Genomic DNA, 18,940 nt, shown 5'->3' on the forward strand with positions numbered 1-18,940 from the left:
TACAAATAAATGTGCTTATTTCATTTAGTAAATACATAATACAGAGTGAACACTAAAAAGTATTGTTGAGTAAAGTATAGCCTAAGGTTCATAGATACTTTGATATGAGAGATACCTTCATTTAAAGTATTGTGGATTTTGTTACACTTTTAGATTTCTTCAGAGAATTATTTTTCAGGACGTGAAAAAAGTTCTTTATTTACTGTAGTTTTGTCTTTAGCAGTGACAAAGTGAAACGATGGGACTTTTAATATAAAAGTAAATAAAGATAACTAGATTCAACCTTAGGTAAACAGAATATTAGTTGCTAAACCTGAAAAATAAGCGATTCCACTTAAAATGGCACGATTCTTTTTGCGCCAGCGCTTAACTTCCTATTGTGGCCTGAGGCGTGTTCAACGAGTGCTTGCCAAAATTCCCTACTCATGCAACACACTTTGGCGACACGTCTCTGCTGTGATGTCTTTCATTTCCTCACAACGATCTGCATTTTGAAGGAATATATATATATATATATATATATATATATATATATATATATATATATATATATATATATATATATATATATATATATATATTTGATTGCATGGGCACATAGAGGTGATATCATATTTAGACGGAGGCTTTATAACACCATCCATTTATTGTGATTGTCTTGCCCGTGAATGATGGAAATTCCTTAAGCACTATCTAGGGGAGGATGAAATAATGATTAATAATGAGATTTTATGAATAAACATGGTGTGCTTCTTTGTCTCTATCATATATCGTTTGCGCATTCCTAGTATCAATGAATCTCCTGCAAAGACGTATCTTTCATTATAGCCGCAAACCACACAACCACCCCTCCCCGGATCTATTGATCTTTACCATGCTTATTCAACACCCACTAAACATTTTGCAATTATCTGTGAATTTAAATAATATAAAACAAAATTCCCTTAAATACTTTCAATCGTGATCGTAGTATGACATTTTTCGTTTACCATGTTGTGTACTTCACTTTCTACGATTAATTGCGTTTTGACTATTATCAGTAAAGTGTTTTAACATGCATAACAGGCCGACTATAAGTATAATGAAAGTTTTAAACACAAACAAATAAATTAAACATCCAGATTTTACTCTTTAGCGCGAAAGAAAACACAGTCAGTACGTGGTGCATAGGTAGAGTTATCAGGCCAAGTGGGGTGAGGCGCTGTCGATAAACAAAGTGATTTGGAAAGTCAGCGTGTTTTAAAGCTGATAAGAGTGTTGCGCATGAAAAAAAGGGTAGATATATTTGACAAAAATGTTTTTCTATTTATTAAATAGTGAATTACTGGGGTATTTCACTTTTTATAACGCATATAATTTCACAATGATATTGTTTAGAATAGGTAGGGGCATTAAAAAGCTATCCCTTTATACATGTATAATGCACACAATAGCCATTATATCATTAAAACAGCTGGGTTCATATAACTGAACTTGAGATTTCTGAACACAACACGAGCTGTATAAATTTCAAACTAAAAACTAAAATACTAGATGTATTAAATAAGAAATACATCAAATTAAAAACGAATACAATAAATAACATTCTAAAGAATGTAAAATCACATTAAAAATTGACGTTAAAAAATGTCGTTTACACACAACCTCCCCTTTAATAGAATTGGGTAGAGGGAGACTTATAGGTTCAAAAGGTTATTAACAGGTATGCTTATATATTATATCAGACAGGCAAACTTGAATGTCAGACTATAAATAGAATAATGTATTTACAAGATCTAATATATTATATTTAAATTTAGTTTTAAAGAAATAATAAAGCTAATTTTTCTCAGATTGGTTATTCCCATTTTTGAACACAGTTCGATAAAAGAACAGAATTTGTGCATGTGCTGGACGATTGATTTTTTTTACTGCATTAAAAAAAATTGCAATTGCGTGTTCAAGATTTCTCCGGAATTCAACATTTCTATCGTTGAAATATTATTTATACCATGTAACTTTGAACGACAGCAGTTATCAATGGAATTGGATGCATATTGAAATTGACCAATTTTATAGAAATAAACAGGCAGTGAAAAATAATCCATGCACAGAATCATGCACAAGATAAATTAAAAGTCATAACTAAATGTTATACAGGATGAAGCTCTGTCATTCAGTCACCTGAATGTTAACTGAAATGTCTGAAAAGTTGACTGAATGGCAAAGTTTCATACAGTGTTAAGAACTTCCTACACTTGGTACGACCTCGAAACGTTAAGTTTAATTAGGCACATGACGAAAAGAATTTAGATGTTTAAAATAGACTTATAATAACAAAATTAAAATTTTAATTACACTTGCAGATTCATAATTTTCCTTCCACAATATAAATAGATCGCACTTTAATTTTGTCTTCATATTTTTTTTTACCCTTTTTGCTGTCAAATCTGTCGAAAACCGAGGTATGATTTTTTTTTACAATTGAAAGGCATTTTTTTTTACAATTGAAAGGCATACTATAGCTAGTACACTGTTTACCAGAAAGCTGGGCTATCAAAATTTTCCTGTATGAACCGTCTCAATTTATTAATTTAAACGATAAATTGAGAAGATTTAGATACAAAGCATTGTTTTTATAAAGTTTATACTAAAACCTACCTTACTTTAAATTTAATAAAATAATCGTATGTTAATATTAGTTTAATTTCCTCCGAAATGACGCCTCCGTCTATCAGTACTTTCAGTACTTTGATGTAATGGTATAATTTGCTTCTATGTCAAAGCTTTTCGATGGGAGGAGGAACAGAGCAGAGCATTTATACACCCCTACAATCTTGGCAACGATTTCTTTCTACAGTCTTTTACAGTAAACCCACTGACTAACAAATGTGTAGCTAAACAAAAAAGCCATTCTGAGCTGCAAAATATACCATTCCATTTGGAGTGGGTATCCGAGCACGCCGAACAGATGTGAGTTTAATACCAAAAGTGAATCTGATAAACGCTAAAATCTATTTATCTATGATTGAATCGAATTAGAACAGAGAAAAGGCAGCTTGGAAAAGATATTTTACTGGTATATTGAACCTGTGTAAACAAAAACAGGACAGAAGCTTTGTTTACATGACAAAGAAATGAGAGAATTGTTATTGGCCGAAATTTGCCGCGTTTCAAATACGCACAGCACAAAACATTTTCAAAAGCCTTGAATTTATCAAATCAAATGGTATATAATTTATAGGTGTTGTTTAAAACTTATACATCATGAAATTCACGCTGAAAACTGTTCCATTTGTAGCAAGACGTCGCAAGTTTACTGATCATTTAAACGCAACGTCATGCATACGAAGGTTGTCCAAAAAGATCGTGGACACATGACGATTGTTTTTTATTATAAATAACAACGCAATATTCAGAAAAGTATTATAATATTTTGTCATAGATTATTATAATGAATATTGATAAAACTCAGAAGAATGTACATACTTAAATTGGATTTATCATTATATATCTTTATTGCCTATACATGCTGCACGGTCCAGTCTGACGTTGAGCTATAACGACTTTTTTTTAAAAGTCGTAGTCCTTGGTTTAACTGAGAGTCTTGTCGCATTCACCATCGGCCAAAGAGAACAATCGCACGCTCTATCAGAAAATCGCTTGTGTTATTTTGCAATAAGTGATTTTAAAATGTTCCGATGTCCTGATTTCTTTATCGTTTGTTTCATTTTTATCGTCGTTTTACCAAAGTTGGAACATAACTTTATGATGGCGCGCTGTTCCGTGCGGTCAACAGACGTCGCTTTTTCTGGCGTTTTTTAAAAACATGTTCTTGCCGTAACTTGTTTTAAAAACCATATGCCTATTTAAAAACGGTTTCAAATGACGTGCGAAAATGACGTACACAATACTAACTACTTAACAATTGACGATTATGATGTTTTGACATGTTTAAGAAAACATTTTAATGTCCATATCTTTAACCTCAATAACGAAGTTTGGGTAATTTTTACACTGGGTTGTGCGTAGTTTCCGCGACCCTTTAGGACGTTGTTTACTCAGGGTTTGAGTTCTCAAATCCGGATTGTTAAAAATTTCAATTTAATGAGTAACATTTGTTTTAAATACAAAATGTATTTATGAAATGAATTATTATTGACATAACAATCGATATTTTTATTAAATTATGGAATTGTTTGACTTTAAGCAAAACAGAGGAAATTCGGACTAAATTTTTCAGATTTTGTTTTTCACTGAAATATTTTTGGTAGTACTATGATATTTAAAGTTAAGATTTTATTTGTAAGTCAACATAATTTTGTATATTTTCTGTTGGTTTTATCTTGCTTTTTCGTTTAGATAATCGTATGGCACATACTACAAATATATTAAAAAATGCTTAAAAATTGTAAAAGACACCATATCTCAAAAGTTTGATCATTGACCTCATATAAATTTTATGCCAGCAGAGAAAGGTCAATATACTTAGTTTAATACTGTAAATGATTTAGCATTATCATCATTCAGTTTTTTGTTATATTGAATAAAAAATGGGTAGTAATTTAAAAACGGATAGAGGAAATTCGAACTATCTATAATAATTGTGAATGAAAACTTAATGCTTTGTATCTATTTAATGTCACTACCATTCATAAACTGTATGTTATGTGTTAAAGAGATAAGCAATGTGTATTATTTTCACAATAAAGAAAATCTCAATTATAGTGTAATTTTTTTTTTATTAAATTTTCAAAAAATATTCAAAGGCCATTAACTCAAAAAGTAGGTCATTGACCTACTTTTTTGAAAGTGAAGAATAACACTACCATGTGACGTCTATAACACACAAAACTTGGTTTTTCATTATCATCAGTGGAATTTTTTTCATTCTGAGTAAACGTCATCCTTAATGCAGTAAAAGTATAGTTAAATTTTAGGGAAGACATTAAAAATCACTCTGGTTTGATTTCAAATTTTATGACAAACATTTCGGTAAACACTATGCATGTATAAACCCTTTTAAAATGACAAGAAAGTGATTGTCCACGATCGATTTTTTTTAGACAGCCCTCGTATTTACACGAGGATTGCCGATTTACTGTAAATCTATGTTGTAAAACAATATTTCTTTTCTCATAATTATAATTTTTTTTTAAAATTCAAAGAGGGGGGGGGGGGGGAGATAGAGCCGGACTCTCGACCCCCATCCCCATCCGCTTGATCCACGCTTGAGTTGCGGGCTGGTGAACCGCAGACCACACGTTTAAATCAGCAGGCGGCTTTTTTAATTTCATACTTTGTGAAACTATGAGTTTTTAATACAGAACTATAATAATGTGTTCGCCTATTTGATCTGTATACTTCTGATGCATTGTGCTTCGTTGTATCTGTTATTATCTTATCAGGTAATTTTTTGTTGATTTGAGAAACTATTTCAAGGTGTAACATTAGGTATTCACTAAAGTACAGATACAAAAAAATGTTTCTGAAGCTGTCATAACCCTTCTGGTCACATATTTTAATTTAAAAATGCCATTATAAACTCGAAGGGGGTGAGAAAAAGGGGGAAAGGGTGGAGGGGGTCCTCGACTGTCAATAAATCTGATACGCAACCTCAATTAAATACATCATTGAATTATTGAATGAAAAAATAATCGGACAAAAATCTTTATTGGAAGGTGCACATAGTGTAGCTCACAGGCTGATTTGATTGACAGGTGTAACACGTGGACTCAGACTATAACTGTTTGGTTGGTTCAAAGAATGAATTGCTTCCTTCATACATGTACATTTTTTGTCTGAAAGTTAAGCAGAGCTACTTCATGTTCTATCGCTTTGACCTACAGCGCACACTTTTGTTTCTTCACTGACATGTACATCACAAACATGTTTTATAGAAAGAACTAAAGTTAAAATTACACAGAATATAACATTATATAAATAGTGCCTGTTTGGGAGGGTAACAGTTGAAATTGACACCCCGAGAAAACCATTGTCAACCGACGCGAAGCGGAGGTTGACAATGGTTTTCGAGGGGTGTCAATTGCAACTGGTATCCTCCCAAACAGGCACTATTTATTTTATTATACTGAATGTCTTCATTTTTGAGATGAGATTTTTTTACTGCTTTTATATAGAAATGACGTGAATTCTACTGCGAACCGTACGCGCATAATTTACGCGCATGTAACAATTTGTTGTGTTACCCGTTTCTATGTGTGTTGCTAACGCTGAGGGTAATAGAACGGATTATCAACTGCGTCTAAACCAATCAGATTTCAGTATTTAACATGAAAGTATAATAATGTATATTATTCTATTCGAGAAAGTACAGTTTATTTCATCAGCCCTTTAGAATTGATACCGTTGTCTTGAATAGAGTAAGTGAAAAAAGATCACGGACAAAACAATTTGTCTTCATTTATGATTCCACGCGCTATTTCGATTGATCAAACTCCAGGACCTACGTATACGATCACATATTACAGTTACGAATTAACTTCAACATAATTTAAAAAAAAAAGAAACTATACGTATTTTGATCAAGCTTTTAAATATGTCGGCGATTATTTTCGGTTTTTGTCTCATAAGTAATCCTTCAGACCAATCGCATAGATCTAAAGTTGCGTGTCATGTAAGCTGTTGTTGATGTTGTTTTCAGTTTCTTTTTTTTCCTTTGGTTTCTCTAACATAAATGAATAAATAATTTTGTTTAAAATAAATAAATAAAAACACAAAAAAAGTTTTATCCTTGAATCGTCCATTTTAAGAGATATAAACCGCGTGTTACATAGTGTAACTGCCTTTATTGCATTGCGTTGCGCTGTGTCGCATTGTGGTTTTTCTTGTTTTGACGCCGTAACAAAGAACAGTAGATCAAAGGCACAGAATTAAACGCGGTGACCTGTGCTCTTTTTTTTAGGGGGGGGGGGGATACTCATGAGCTTTACTGCTTGAATAAATTAAGAACTTATGTTTATCATATAATATGTGATTTAGAAAGTCTATCTGGTGCAGAGGCAAGTTTAGATATTTATAAACGTAAAGGGTGAGCATTTTCAATTTCTACCCGTAAATTTTGGTAAAAAAAAAATCTGTCCACAATTTCCAGACTTTTGTTGTTATAACAGAATTTGTATCCTTGTTTTGTTCGACCTCTTCGAAAAATCATAACCTTAGTTTTTCCGATATTGACTCTGAGGCCCTATCTTTCATAATATGTATGAAGCGTGTTTAGATGTTTTTGTAGCCTAGACCATTTAGTGTTTCACTTATTATAGCTGAATCGTCTGCAAATAAAAGCAGGAAAATGTTCATTTGATCGATTTCTATGTCCGCTGACCATTTCTTGTGCAAGTGTGTTTCCAGGTATTCCAAGAATAGAGAAACAAGAGGCCCAGGGGCCACATCGCTCACCTGAGCAACAATTGCCTTAATTCTGATCAAATTAGCATTACAGTATCAAAATATATTGACAACTGAATACAGGAGATCTTGCTAAAAAAAATTGAAAATCTGCCAATTTTTATCAACCTCTTATTTTTTGGTAAATACCAAGCCCCTTTTGTTGTTGTACCTGTAAGAAGATTTTTCTCTATTCCTATATACCCCCCCCCCCCCCATTTCATGGCCCCATTTTTCTCTAGGGAATCATGGTTTCATCAGACTTAAATCTGCATAACCTTTGCTTTCACACTAAGTACTGAGTTTTGAACTGAACACTTTCCCAGAATAGGTTTAAAGATTTTCTCTTTATATTCCTATGTAAAAATTCAAACCGCCATCACGGTCCCGCCCTACCACTATTGACTGTGATTTTGCAAACTTGAATTTACACTACCCAAGGATGCCTCTACACATGTTTAAACCCTTTCTGGCCAAAAATTCTTTAAAAAGAAGATTTTTAAAGATTTTCTCTATATATTCCTAAGTAAAAATTCATCCCCCATTGTGGCCTCACCCTACCCCTGGACTATTATTTAAACAAACTTGAATCTATATGATCTGGGGATGCTTCCACTCAAATATGGCCTTTCCAGGCCTAATAGTTTTGAGGAAAAGACTTTTAAAGATTTTCTCTATCTATAAAAATTCATCCCCCATTGTGACCCGCCCTACCCCCAGGGACCATGATTTGAACAAACTTGAATCTACACTTCCTAAGGATGGTTACATGCCAATTTGAGATTTCTTGGCCAAATATTTTTGAGAAGAAGATTTTTAAAAGATTTCCTCTATATATTCCTATATAAAACTTGATCCTCCAATTGTGGCCCCACCCTACCCCCGGGGACCATGATTTGAACAACCTTGAATCTATACTATCTGAGGATGCTTCCACTCAAATTTGAGCTTTTCTGGCCTAATAGTTTTTCAGAAGAAGATTTTTAAAGATTTTCTCAATATATTCCTATGTAAAACTTGATCCCCCAATTGTGGCCCCACCTTACCCATGGGAACTATGATTTGACAAACTTGAATCTACACTACCTGAGGATGCTTCCATTTTAATTTGAGCTTTCCTGGCCTAATAGTTTTTCAGAAGAAGATTTTTAAAGATTTTCTCTATATATTCCTATGTAGAACTTGATCTCCCAATTGTGGCCCCACCCTACCCCCGGGGATCATGATTTGAACAAACTTGAATCTACACTCCCTGAGGATGCTTCCATTCAATTTGAGCTTTTCTGGCCTAATAGTTTTTGAGAAGATTTTTAAAGATTTTCTCTATATATTCCTATGTAGAACTTGATCTCCCAATTGTGGCCCCACCCTACCCCCGGGGATCATGATTTGAACAAACTTGAATCTACACTCCCTGAGGATGCTTCCATTTCAATTTGAGCTTTTCTGGCCTAATAGTTTTTGAGAAGATTTTTAAAGATTTTCTCTATATATATTCTTATGTAAAACATGATCCCCCTTTTGTGGCCCCACCCTACCCCCGGTGACCATGATTTGAACAAACTTGAATCTACACTTTCTGAGGATGCTTCCACTCAAATTTGAGCTTTCCTGGCCTAATAGTTTTTGAGAAGAAGACTGGCTCAGGTGAGCTAAAAAGGGTTAAGTTTACAATACAATAAGTTTCTGGAAGAAGAGACTTTGAAAATTTTCTTAATAAATATTGACAATTTTTTTACTTTTTTAATCTTTAGTTTTTAAGATCTGTGTACAAACATAGAATTGTGAGCAAATCTCTGTATCTTGCTTATAATTCGAAGCTTAACACTCAAATATGGTTAGTAAATAGAAATTGTACACAATTAAAACACAAGAAACATGCACTATAACAAATAAAGAACACAATTTATTTTTTCGAAATGAATCATATATATACATGTACATGTATATACCTACATATTTCCGACAGCGATATCAAACTCTATTTAAACTGAATAAACTCGAGAAAATGCCGAGCATCTCAACAAAACCTATTGCATTAATCTACCATTACGCAAAATATAATGCCGAATTACCGATAGAATGAATTGTATTTCAGTACTTTTTTGATACATCAGATTTTGCTTAATTTACGCAGGTAAACAGTTAACTGTTTGATTTACCGAAGTCTCTGTTTGATTTGATACGTAAAAATCACGAAATACAGACGATAGTTCCCAGGTTACAAAGCATAAATAATGAAAACGAAACGAAAATCAGAACAAGCTAACACCAACGTCATGTGTGAAAACTTTCAACGCGTTGAAATATTTAGCCTCAATTTACTACATAAAATCGGCACCAATATATTTTGCATGTTTCAAAAATTTCCCATCATTCGCGAACTGTTGCAAAACAAGCAAATTCATCATAGTCAGATCGACCCTTTTTCGTATAATGTCATGGCTGCTTTAAACAAAGAACCTCGTTTTAGATGTATGGAATACGAGACTTGGTAAAATGGGTACGCAAACCCGGGCCGTGGCAAAATAAAAGCCGGGGCAGATCGGCAATCGTCAATTCCAAATACGCATTATTTTGCAGCAATATTTACAGCAAATACAAATATACTGGTCCATCATATATCCTGAAATTTTAATGAGATTGGCAGATTAATAACTGCCAATCTTTTGTTTTGCCCAGGCCAAGTCTTGTCTACCCATTTTACCGGATGCCGAATCCGAAGCTATTAAACTGATTGAAACACGCCTTTCCTTTATTATTATTTTCGTAATAACTCAGATTTGAAACAGAATTAGACCTTAATTTTTGCAATTTATATTTTCCTTCCCATAAGGATAATTTATGCTAAACTACGTTGAATTGGAATCAGTAGTTCTTGAGAAGAAGATTTTTTAAAATGCACCCCCCTTTTTCTACAGTTTCAAGGTTTTCTCCGCTTTGAATACAGATCGGACTTTTATTTCTGCAATTTATATTCGCCCTCCCATAAGGATGCTTTGTGCCAAATTTGGTTGAAATTGGATAAGCGGTTTTAGAGAAGAAGTTCAAAATGTAAAAAGTTTACAGACGGACAGACAGACGGACAGACGGACGGACAGACGGACGGACGGACAGACGGACGACGGACAAAAAGTGATCAGAATAGCTCACTTGAGCTTTCAGCTCAGGTGAGCTAAAAAGCATAAGTGACAATAGGCTACCCTAGTTTGTTTTCAAAAAAATCTGTAAGATTACCATTAACTCGTACACAACTTTTCACATCTGTTTATGCGTAACATTTTACATTCTATACCAGATTAAACATTTTCTAATACAATGCATTTTCATTCTACTGGGAGTTCATTGAATCCAAATAAACTGTAACGTGGGTGAGTCAGGCGAATTCATATTGTATAAAAGTTATAAAACAAATTTTGAAACTGAAAATTCTCGTGGTGAACATTTTAAAAGATCTGTCATTGCACAATTTGAATGTGGGGTAATCCCAATTAGAATTTAACGGGGCTATAAAAGGGGAACCTCGCGATGAAAGAATGTGTATTTTTTTTATTAAATGAAATAGAAGACGGATGTAATGTTTTATTGAGTTGTACGTCAAAGTATTCTAATGTTAGATAGGAATTATATGACAATATCGGGCACAATCCAACATCAGTAATGTCTTATTGAGACTGCATTATTCTCCTATTGTAAATTTTTCCTAAACAAACCTAAATATCTACGTTAAGCATACCTATACAGACAATCATTATTTGATAAAAATGCAATTAATATATTTATATGTGTATATTTGTTATAATTGTATTTGCGGTGGCATATAGGTCCAACGGGCAGGGTGTTTCATTATTTATGTTATATTACATATATGTGATATGTTATCACACATGTCTATAAACAAAATTATTTATTACTGACATATATACGTTTCGATTTCAGCAATTTCCCGGAAGTATACAAAGAGAGGGAATCCAAATAACGTTCAAGATGAGAATGAACAGGCAGCTTTGCACAATACAGCATAGAAGTGATTTGCAGCTGCATATACCGTACTACGAAAAAGCCAAGCAATATTGCCATTTGTTATAAAACATTACATTTTGTAGTTATTTGACATGTATCTGCATCTGGTTTTGAATTCTACCATTGGATTAGATTAACATGAACTTAATGTATTTAAATGTTGAGATATTTAATTACTTGTATTACCGCAAATTTTATGGTATACTGTGTCATCGAAAGAAAGGATATAAGGAGGACATTTACAAGGAGTCGACCTTTGGAACAGTGTTATCGAATTGCTCCGCTTCATAATGCTATGTACATGTAATGAACACGATCGATACAAGTAAGTTTATTTAAGGAATAAATTTATCTAAGGAATAGATTTATTATTACTAATGTAATACAGTACATGTATAACATAACTTAAGGCATTATTTTTTTAAGTTGTGCTATACATGTACAACACTCATAAAACATAAAAAATTATTCTCCATAACTTACTTTACTACAACTTAAATGAGAATATAATGTTAATAAATTCCCAAAATGAAGTTAAATTAGAAACAAAAATAAACATAAAATGGATTTATACGTATTGTATGCGCGTCTTATGGTGACGTAGACAAATTATGTTATACAATATAAATGCATTTGTTTAGCCAATGAGGTTATTTGTTACAACTAGAATAAATTATTCATATTAAAAAACAATTTTAAAAAATTACAGTACACAACTTTCAAGACTTTGCGCAAGAATACATCTATGTTTACAAATTATACCTTTTCTTTTATAACCCCTTCTGAGAATTCATAAAAGGTTGTTTTCTGTGAACATTTTAGCAAGTTAATAGGTAAAAATGTTTGGTCTTTTTATCCTATGGAGTCCATTTATATCCCTAATGTACCCTAACATGCGCGGATCTAGAAGTAGGGTCAGAGGCGTCCATAATTTGCAAAATTCATTATTTTAATTACATTATAAAATCACCAGAAATGCCATGGACCCTCCTCTGACAAACTCAAATAACCGTCGGACACCACCCCCCCCCCTCCCTGAATGTTTTTCTAAATCCGCGCATGCCTAATGAGTCTTGATAATACCCTGAACAATCTCATTAATACTCCAATTCAATAATAAAACAAATCTGATATATGCACAAATTAACTACAATGATGCACCACTGAACCCCTAGCCTTTAATGAAGAATCCATTGCCCTTCATGTTTTGCAAACTGTTCCAGAATTATGACTGCTGACGCCAAACGTCACTGTTAACTTCTTCTGAAATTGAACTTTGTATCTGTCTGGCGTCCATGACGAAAAACACAACTTTTTGGGACTTTGCCAGAATGATTCAAGAATGATGTAAAATGATGCAACAAACCAGAACGAAATTCTAAGTTAATGACTCTACAAAATCCTCGATATAATGTGTCAATTATCAAAATATAAAGTGATCAAAGCTACTCACAATATCCAAGATGTGTCCCCTTTTTCACTCTCATTAAAAAAAATACAAAATCATCAAATGGCATTTTTTTATAATTCAACGAATAAATTGACAGACAGGAAAGAAACGTTTAGATTATATTAAATAATAGCTCACTTAATTTCTGACTTCTGACTTTCCAGGTACAACATCATGAATGACGATATCCTCATCGGATGTAGAAATTAAAGGAAAATTAGGTACCCCTGTCCGAAAACCATTCCACTTGCAGTTCATCTAGTGTGTTTAACATTTCATTAGGAAACATGTCTTAAAATTGTTTATATGCTTTTGGATATGTTTATTAACATGCATTAAGTGAATCTACCAGCATCCATCTATAAACTGTGTTAAAAGAATGAGACATGTATTTATGAAGAAACTTTGTGACGTGCATGTTTTAAAATTATTGTACATTAGGATATAATTTGTCTTTTTCGCTTTCGATTCATTTCCAAGATGTTGTTGAATATTTTATGAACAAATGTTTATTATGTATGCATACATACATAATTGAATTAAAAGTGTATCTGCGTATTTTTATAACTGTTGAGTTCCGGAAAAATAGTGTGTATTTTTTGCGTTATACATATAATTAAAACCTATACATCAATTAAGCTACCTGTAAAAGTTCATTAAGTTTGAACAAAAATTAAACTGTAGATACATTTAAATTAAATTTACGGATTCCTTAAGTTAATTTAGGGATTACAGGTAACCTTATATACAGATTTTTTTTAAAATACCAAAATCGTTTATGATATATAACGTACAAAACAAAATCACAGAGGATTACATAACAAAAATGTTTACCTGGAATCAATTTGTGTAACTTAGTAATATCTCCTTCAGACCTAGGGTAAAATTAATATATATATATATATATATATATATATATATATATATATATATATATATATTTATATATATATATATATATATATATATATATATATATATATATATAAATCAGACGCACGTTTTGTATTATTTAATGATACCGGCTAACATTAGAGGATATGGTTGTCTTTATATCGGCAGATCTTAATTAATAATTCGATTTTAAAATCATAAACGTTTTAAAACTAATCGTGCATCTTTTTTATTTTTTCCGATTTAAGATGAGGATATTTTCATTTCTTATGTATAGTCGCTTTTGTTACGACAAAATGTTTTGCGATAATCACTAAAGTCATTTCATGTCTAACTTTGTACTCTACTAGTGCTATGAAATTCAAATGACCTCGCGCATTAACCCAACAACTTTTCCAAAGCAAAATTTTTAGATATTAGATTGATTGGGGGAGGGACTTATGTTCACTACACACAAACACGACAAACAAAATCGTGATTAAGGTGACCTAAAATTATATTGTAGAGAGAAAATATTTTGTATAAAGTGCAGTAGATGAACACCTTATTATTTTTCCACGTTTGGCTTTTTGGAGTCATGATTGGTAACTTGGCTTTATTCAACATAGTTGCATAATTACTATTTTACATTTGAAATTTTTACTACAAATATACGTATGCAAGGCATGTAAATTTAAAAATTTTGTCTTTTTAGAACAACACTGACAGGTCTTGTAGCAATGTGATTCTGGGAAAGAAGTGAAAAACCTATACTTATAAATTAAGGCATTTTGCAAATAAACTACAAAATGCCTGCACCAGAGTACTTGCTAACACCTGGTATTTCAATACATGTGAGATGAAGTCCGTAAGGTATAACTGAATTTTAATTGATAAGTTATTATTGTGAAATTAATCAAAAACCTACTTTCATTTTCGATAAACAAGCCCGAAATAGCAATAATGAGAGTAAAGTGGTGGACACTCTTTGGCGGATCCAAGTCAGGAATATTCTCGATCAAAATATATAATTGCAATGAAATAATATTGAACAAGGGCACCGCAAAGCGGAGAATCCCCTCGCGAAATGAAAATATTGTGCTGGGAAATGCATTATTCAGAAATGAACATGTAATTAAAGAGACCACATATTTAACTTGTTAAAAACCAGTTGAATTAAAATATTTCGTTTATTCCTATCCTCATGCACGCTCTGTGTTTATCCTTGGGGGATGGGTGCATTTACGTGGTTGTACAATTGCTTCCTTTACTAGGGAAAACACACCACAAACGTGTTAAACATTAGTAATATAGTTGAATAAATTATCTTTATCCAGTGACATACATTACTCATGTAGACAATTAGTGTAGGCAAATTTAAGTTTCATATTGAAAAGGAAACGTACCTAAGATCTGACGATTTATAGTCTGCTCTATGAGAAAATTTGAGTTTACATGTCATAATTTTAACCCCAATATTTTAAAAAGAGTATCTTCAGTGATAAACCAGCGAATATGGTGATTAACATGAAATGAATTCCCCGGTAATCATGTTGACGATATTTGTCAAAGTCTCTTCTGAGTTATGAACATGTTCTTCTCTAAGTAATTCGTTAAATGTAGCCCGCAATTCGGCTAAGACAGCTGCTTGTTTCGATAAAATTAGGGTGAACTTAACCTCCTGCTTGCTTCAGTTTTTTACTTTGAACATCCTTTCAAGTCCCCATTTCTCAAAAAAGTTTCCTTTTTGCCTTTACTGGGCTTACATCCAACAAAATATCAAGTTGTTGATTTGAAATGTTTCCTTTCACGAACCGGAAGTCGTACATAAAATTTCGAAGTGTTATAATTTTAACGATATCTTAAAGAATATGTAACGGAATTCCTTGAAAATAAATAGGGTTTGTCCTTTAAACATGCTTATGAAGTGTGCGAAGTTTGATACACATGCATGCGAGGGTTTTCTTTAAATATTGCTAAAAAGGATGAATCGGACACACACACACACACACACATACAGCAGCGATGCTATATCCCCATCGCAACAAGTTGCGCGAGGGGATAATTACAAACATTCAAACACACATTAAGCTATTAACTCTATTATATGGAACTCCTCAACTGCCTTATGTAGGTAGTTAATATGATGATATTTTAACATTACGTACTGATACTTCAACATTACATGATGGTACTTCAACATTACATGATGGTACTTCAACATTACATGCTGATATTTTAACATTACATGATGGTACTTCAACATTACATGATGGTACTTCAACATTACATGGTGATACTTTAACATCACATGATGGTACTTCAACATTACATGCTGGTACTCTGACATAACATGCTGATACTTTAACATAACATGATGGTACTTTAATATTACGCGCTGATATTTCAACATTACATGATGGTACTTTAACATTACGTGCTGATACTTTAACATTACATGTTCATGCTGAAACTTCTTTAATATATGATACTTTAACATTACATGCTGGTATTTCATAAAATGATTGTATTTCAGGATGCGGTGGTTCTAAAGTAGCTATAATCACCGGGATCGCGTTTCCGTATTACGAAGAGAGTACAATGTATAGGACTTAAGTCAAGCTACACAACAATTCAAACCATGCAGCTTCATTTATTACTTCCTTTATTTCCTTGTACATGTATAAAAATGGACACTTTTCGAACCCAATTGGTTATTATTAAAATCTATATTGCCAAAAATAGAGCTTGTGCCGCTCGGGTGAAACTGGATTCTGGAGGGAATTGGGGCACGATCACCTTCATTATATTTGTAAGAACCTGCGCCGAAATCATTCTGTGTCAAACTACTCCCGATTCGTCCTTGTTTAGGCGCCTTCGAATTCGATGTCAATTTTATAAGTCCTTATGTCGTAGTTTGATGTTTTAATCCTGTAAAATCAAAGTACTGAAGAACTGACGGGAGTTGATTTTGTCGATGTTTTATTTATTTTATGTTATTTTGCATGACAAGTACATGTAGTTTCTAATTTGAATTACGCTATGAATTTTTGGACTTTTTAGACAAGATTGTCGAGAAACCCCCATATGAATCATGTTAAATAATATTTAAAGATAAAATTGATTCAATCAAACTATGTATCAGTAATAGAAATATTTCTCGAAAATTGTATGGATCAAAGCAATATTGAAATCTAGTCTCGTTCAACCAAACGCTCGGCTGACACTGTAAATCTCCGACAAGGATTTACGGAGACAGCAGAGCGTCGAGTTGAACGAGACTATATTGAACTCTGGCGTAGGAATACATACGACTACAAAAAATATTTAAATTGTTCGTACCATTTAAAATCTGACTATTTTCAAGATATTTATAAATAAATTTCCTTGAAAAACAATAATTTAGCATACATTACATCGAATTTATCAATTATTTTTAAGAACTAAGTCTTGTCAGCAGCAATGATTTGTGCTGAGGTCCAAACACTGTTTCACTTTCGGTTTGTCTGAGTAACTGCATAGGAGAGTTGATTTAAAATCAACTCCCAAAAACCTGTTGGCACTGAAGAAGTACACAGTACAGCTCATAAGAGAGGATCTCTACTGAATAAAAATAATGTCGGAACAAATAGGATTTGTTTGGGTGCAATGTATTCAGACATGTGACAACCACACATACAGCTTATAAGATCAAGGCCCCATTCATGCAATGAATAGAGCATTGCATTTAGTGCTATTGAATCTGATTTTAGCACTTACTGTACTGTTGAACAAATCAGTGCTTACATTGCCCACTCCTACACGTGGATCTCCAGGGAGAGCCCATCAATCCCCATAAGTCTAATCTAACATAAATGACAGAAGTCTTTGTTTAGGTGCTATTAATATTTTTAGTAGTCCACTCTGACCGAGCGCCAAACGATTGGGTTTTGAATGCACATTTTTAGACCAAAAATCCCCTTTGGGACTTTTGTTCCCCCTGATTTTAATGCGCTGAGCCCCAATGGTCTCACCAAGCAAATATTTTTTTAAAAATTTAAAATAACCCTTTCAAAAGACACTTAATCAAATAGTAGCATAAGCATTTGTTGAGTATCTAGATCTAAATTAGTCTCAGTGGACCTTAGTCCTATCTGAAACAGAGAAACAGCCCAGTCTTAAAAACGTTACAGCATACTCTATACCTCTACAGGCATTTACGAGTTCTGAGTTTTAGCGTATTTCGATCCCGGGGCGACGCCTCCCTATTTTTCGAACCACCGCATACTGAAGTACCATCATGTAATGAAGAAGTATCAGCATATAATATTAAAATATCAGCACGTAATGTTAGGGTACCATCATGTAATGTTGAAGTATCAGTACGTAATGTTAAAGTACGATTATGTAATGTTGAAGTATCAGCATGTAATTTTGAAGTATCATCATATTATGGAGATTATCTACATAAGGCAGTTGAGGCGTTCCATACTATTAACTCACCGTAACGTTATTCTGTCAGGCTACTTTCGCTCTGGGTGATTGATAACTCTTACTCAGAAATTTCGATTTATAACTCGTATACAAAGTTGATTATGACATTGATTTAATGAAATAATAATTTGTGATAGTATGAATGGTTTGGAAAAGCACATGCATTTTTTATTTTTTATTTTACAGAAGTGTTCAATCTATGATACATGTTTTTAGTTATGAACGAATTCTGTCATTATAATCTATGCCCACTCCTTTACAATGGTGTAATTTTATCTAAGTTTTTGCATAAAAATTTGACCAATTAATATGACATTGCATTAATTTTAATTTTGTTTTAATCTTTTACAATGAGGCATATTTGTGCAAAAGGTTGAGGAAATTCTATTGGAAGGTTTTTTTTTTTAATTTACTAGAAAATTGAAATGGAGTGCATACACACACATACATACACATATATATATACACATACGAACACACACGCACGGTAGCGATGCTATATCCCCTTCGCAACAAGTTGCGCAAGGGGATAATAATTACGTAAAGAGTGAATATATTTACTGTGAGCCTATATAGAGAATACATAGAAGTGAAGATTTAACAAATGTTGAATAAATAAAATGAGTCAATTTGTTTCGTTTCTTAGGTGGCAGGGGACAGTTTTTTTTATACAATTCATTGTAGCCAAGGGATGCATGTCTTCGGAACTCTGTAACTAGAATTTCCTCTGTTCCC

The 18,940-nt window shown here is 32.8% G+C and overlaps 1 protein-coding gene across 1 annotated transcript in view; it reads left to right on the forward strand.

Annotated features, from left to right (window-relative positions):
* LOC128184286 (uncharacterized) overlaps nucleotides 1-13,415 on the forward strand; it is a 28,237-nt gene extending 14,822 nt beyond the window's left edge. Inside the window, exons 17-18 of the mRNA XM_052853717.1 lie at nucleotides 11,326-11,734; nucleotides 13,024-13,415. Of these exons, the coding sequence (XP_052709677.1) occupies nucleotides 11,326-11,411 (86 nt within the window). The 3' untranslated portion in view covers nucleotides 11,412-11,734; nucleotides 13,024-13,415. The remainder of the gene's footprint in view (nucleotides 1-11,325; nucleotides 11,735-13,023) is intronic.
* The last annotated feature ends 5,525 nt before the right edge of the window (nucleotides 13,416-18,940 follow it).

This window comes from Crassostrea angulata, chromosome 5 (genome assembly GCF_025612915.1).
Source record: "Crassostrea angulata isolate pt1a10 chromosome 5, ASM2561291v2, whole genome shotgun sequence".
Lineage (NCBI taxonomy): Eukaryota > Metazoa > Mollusca > Bivalvia > Ostreida > Ostreidae > Magallana > Magallana angulata.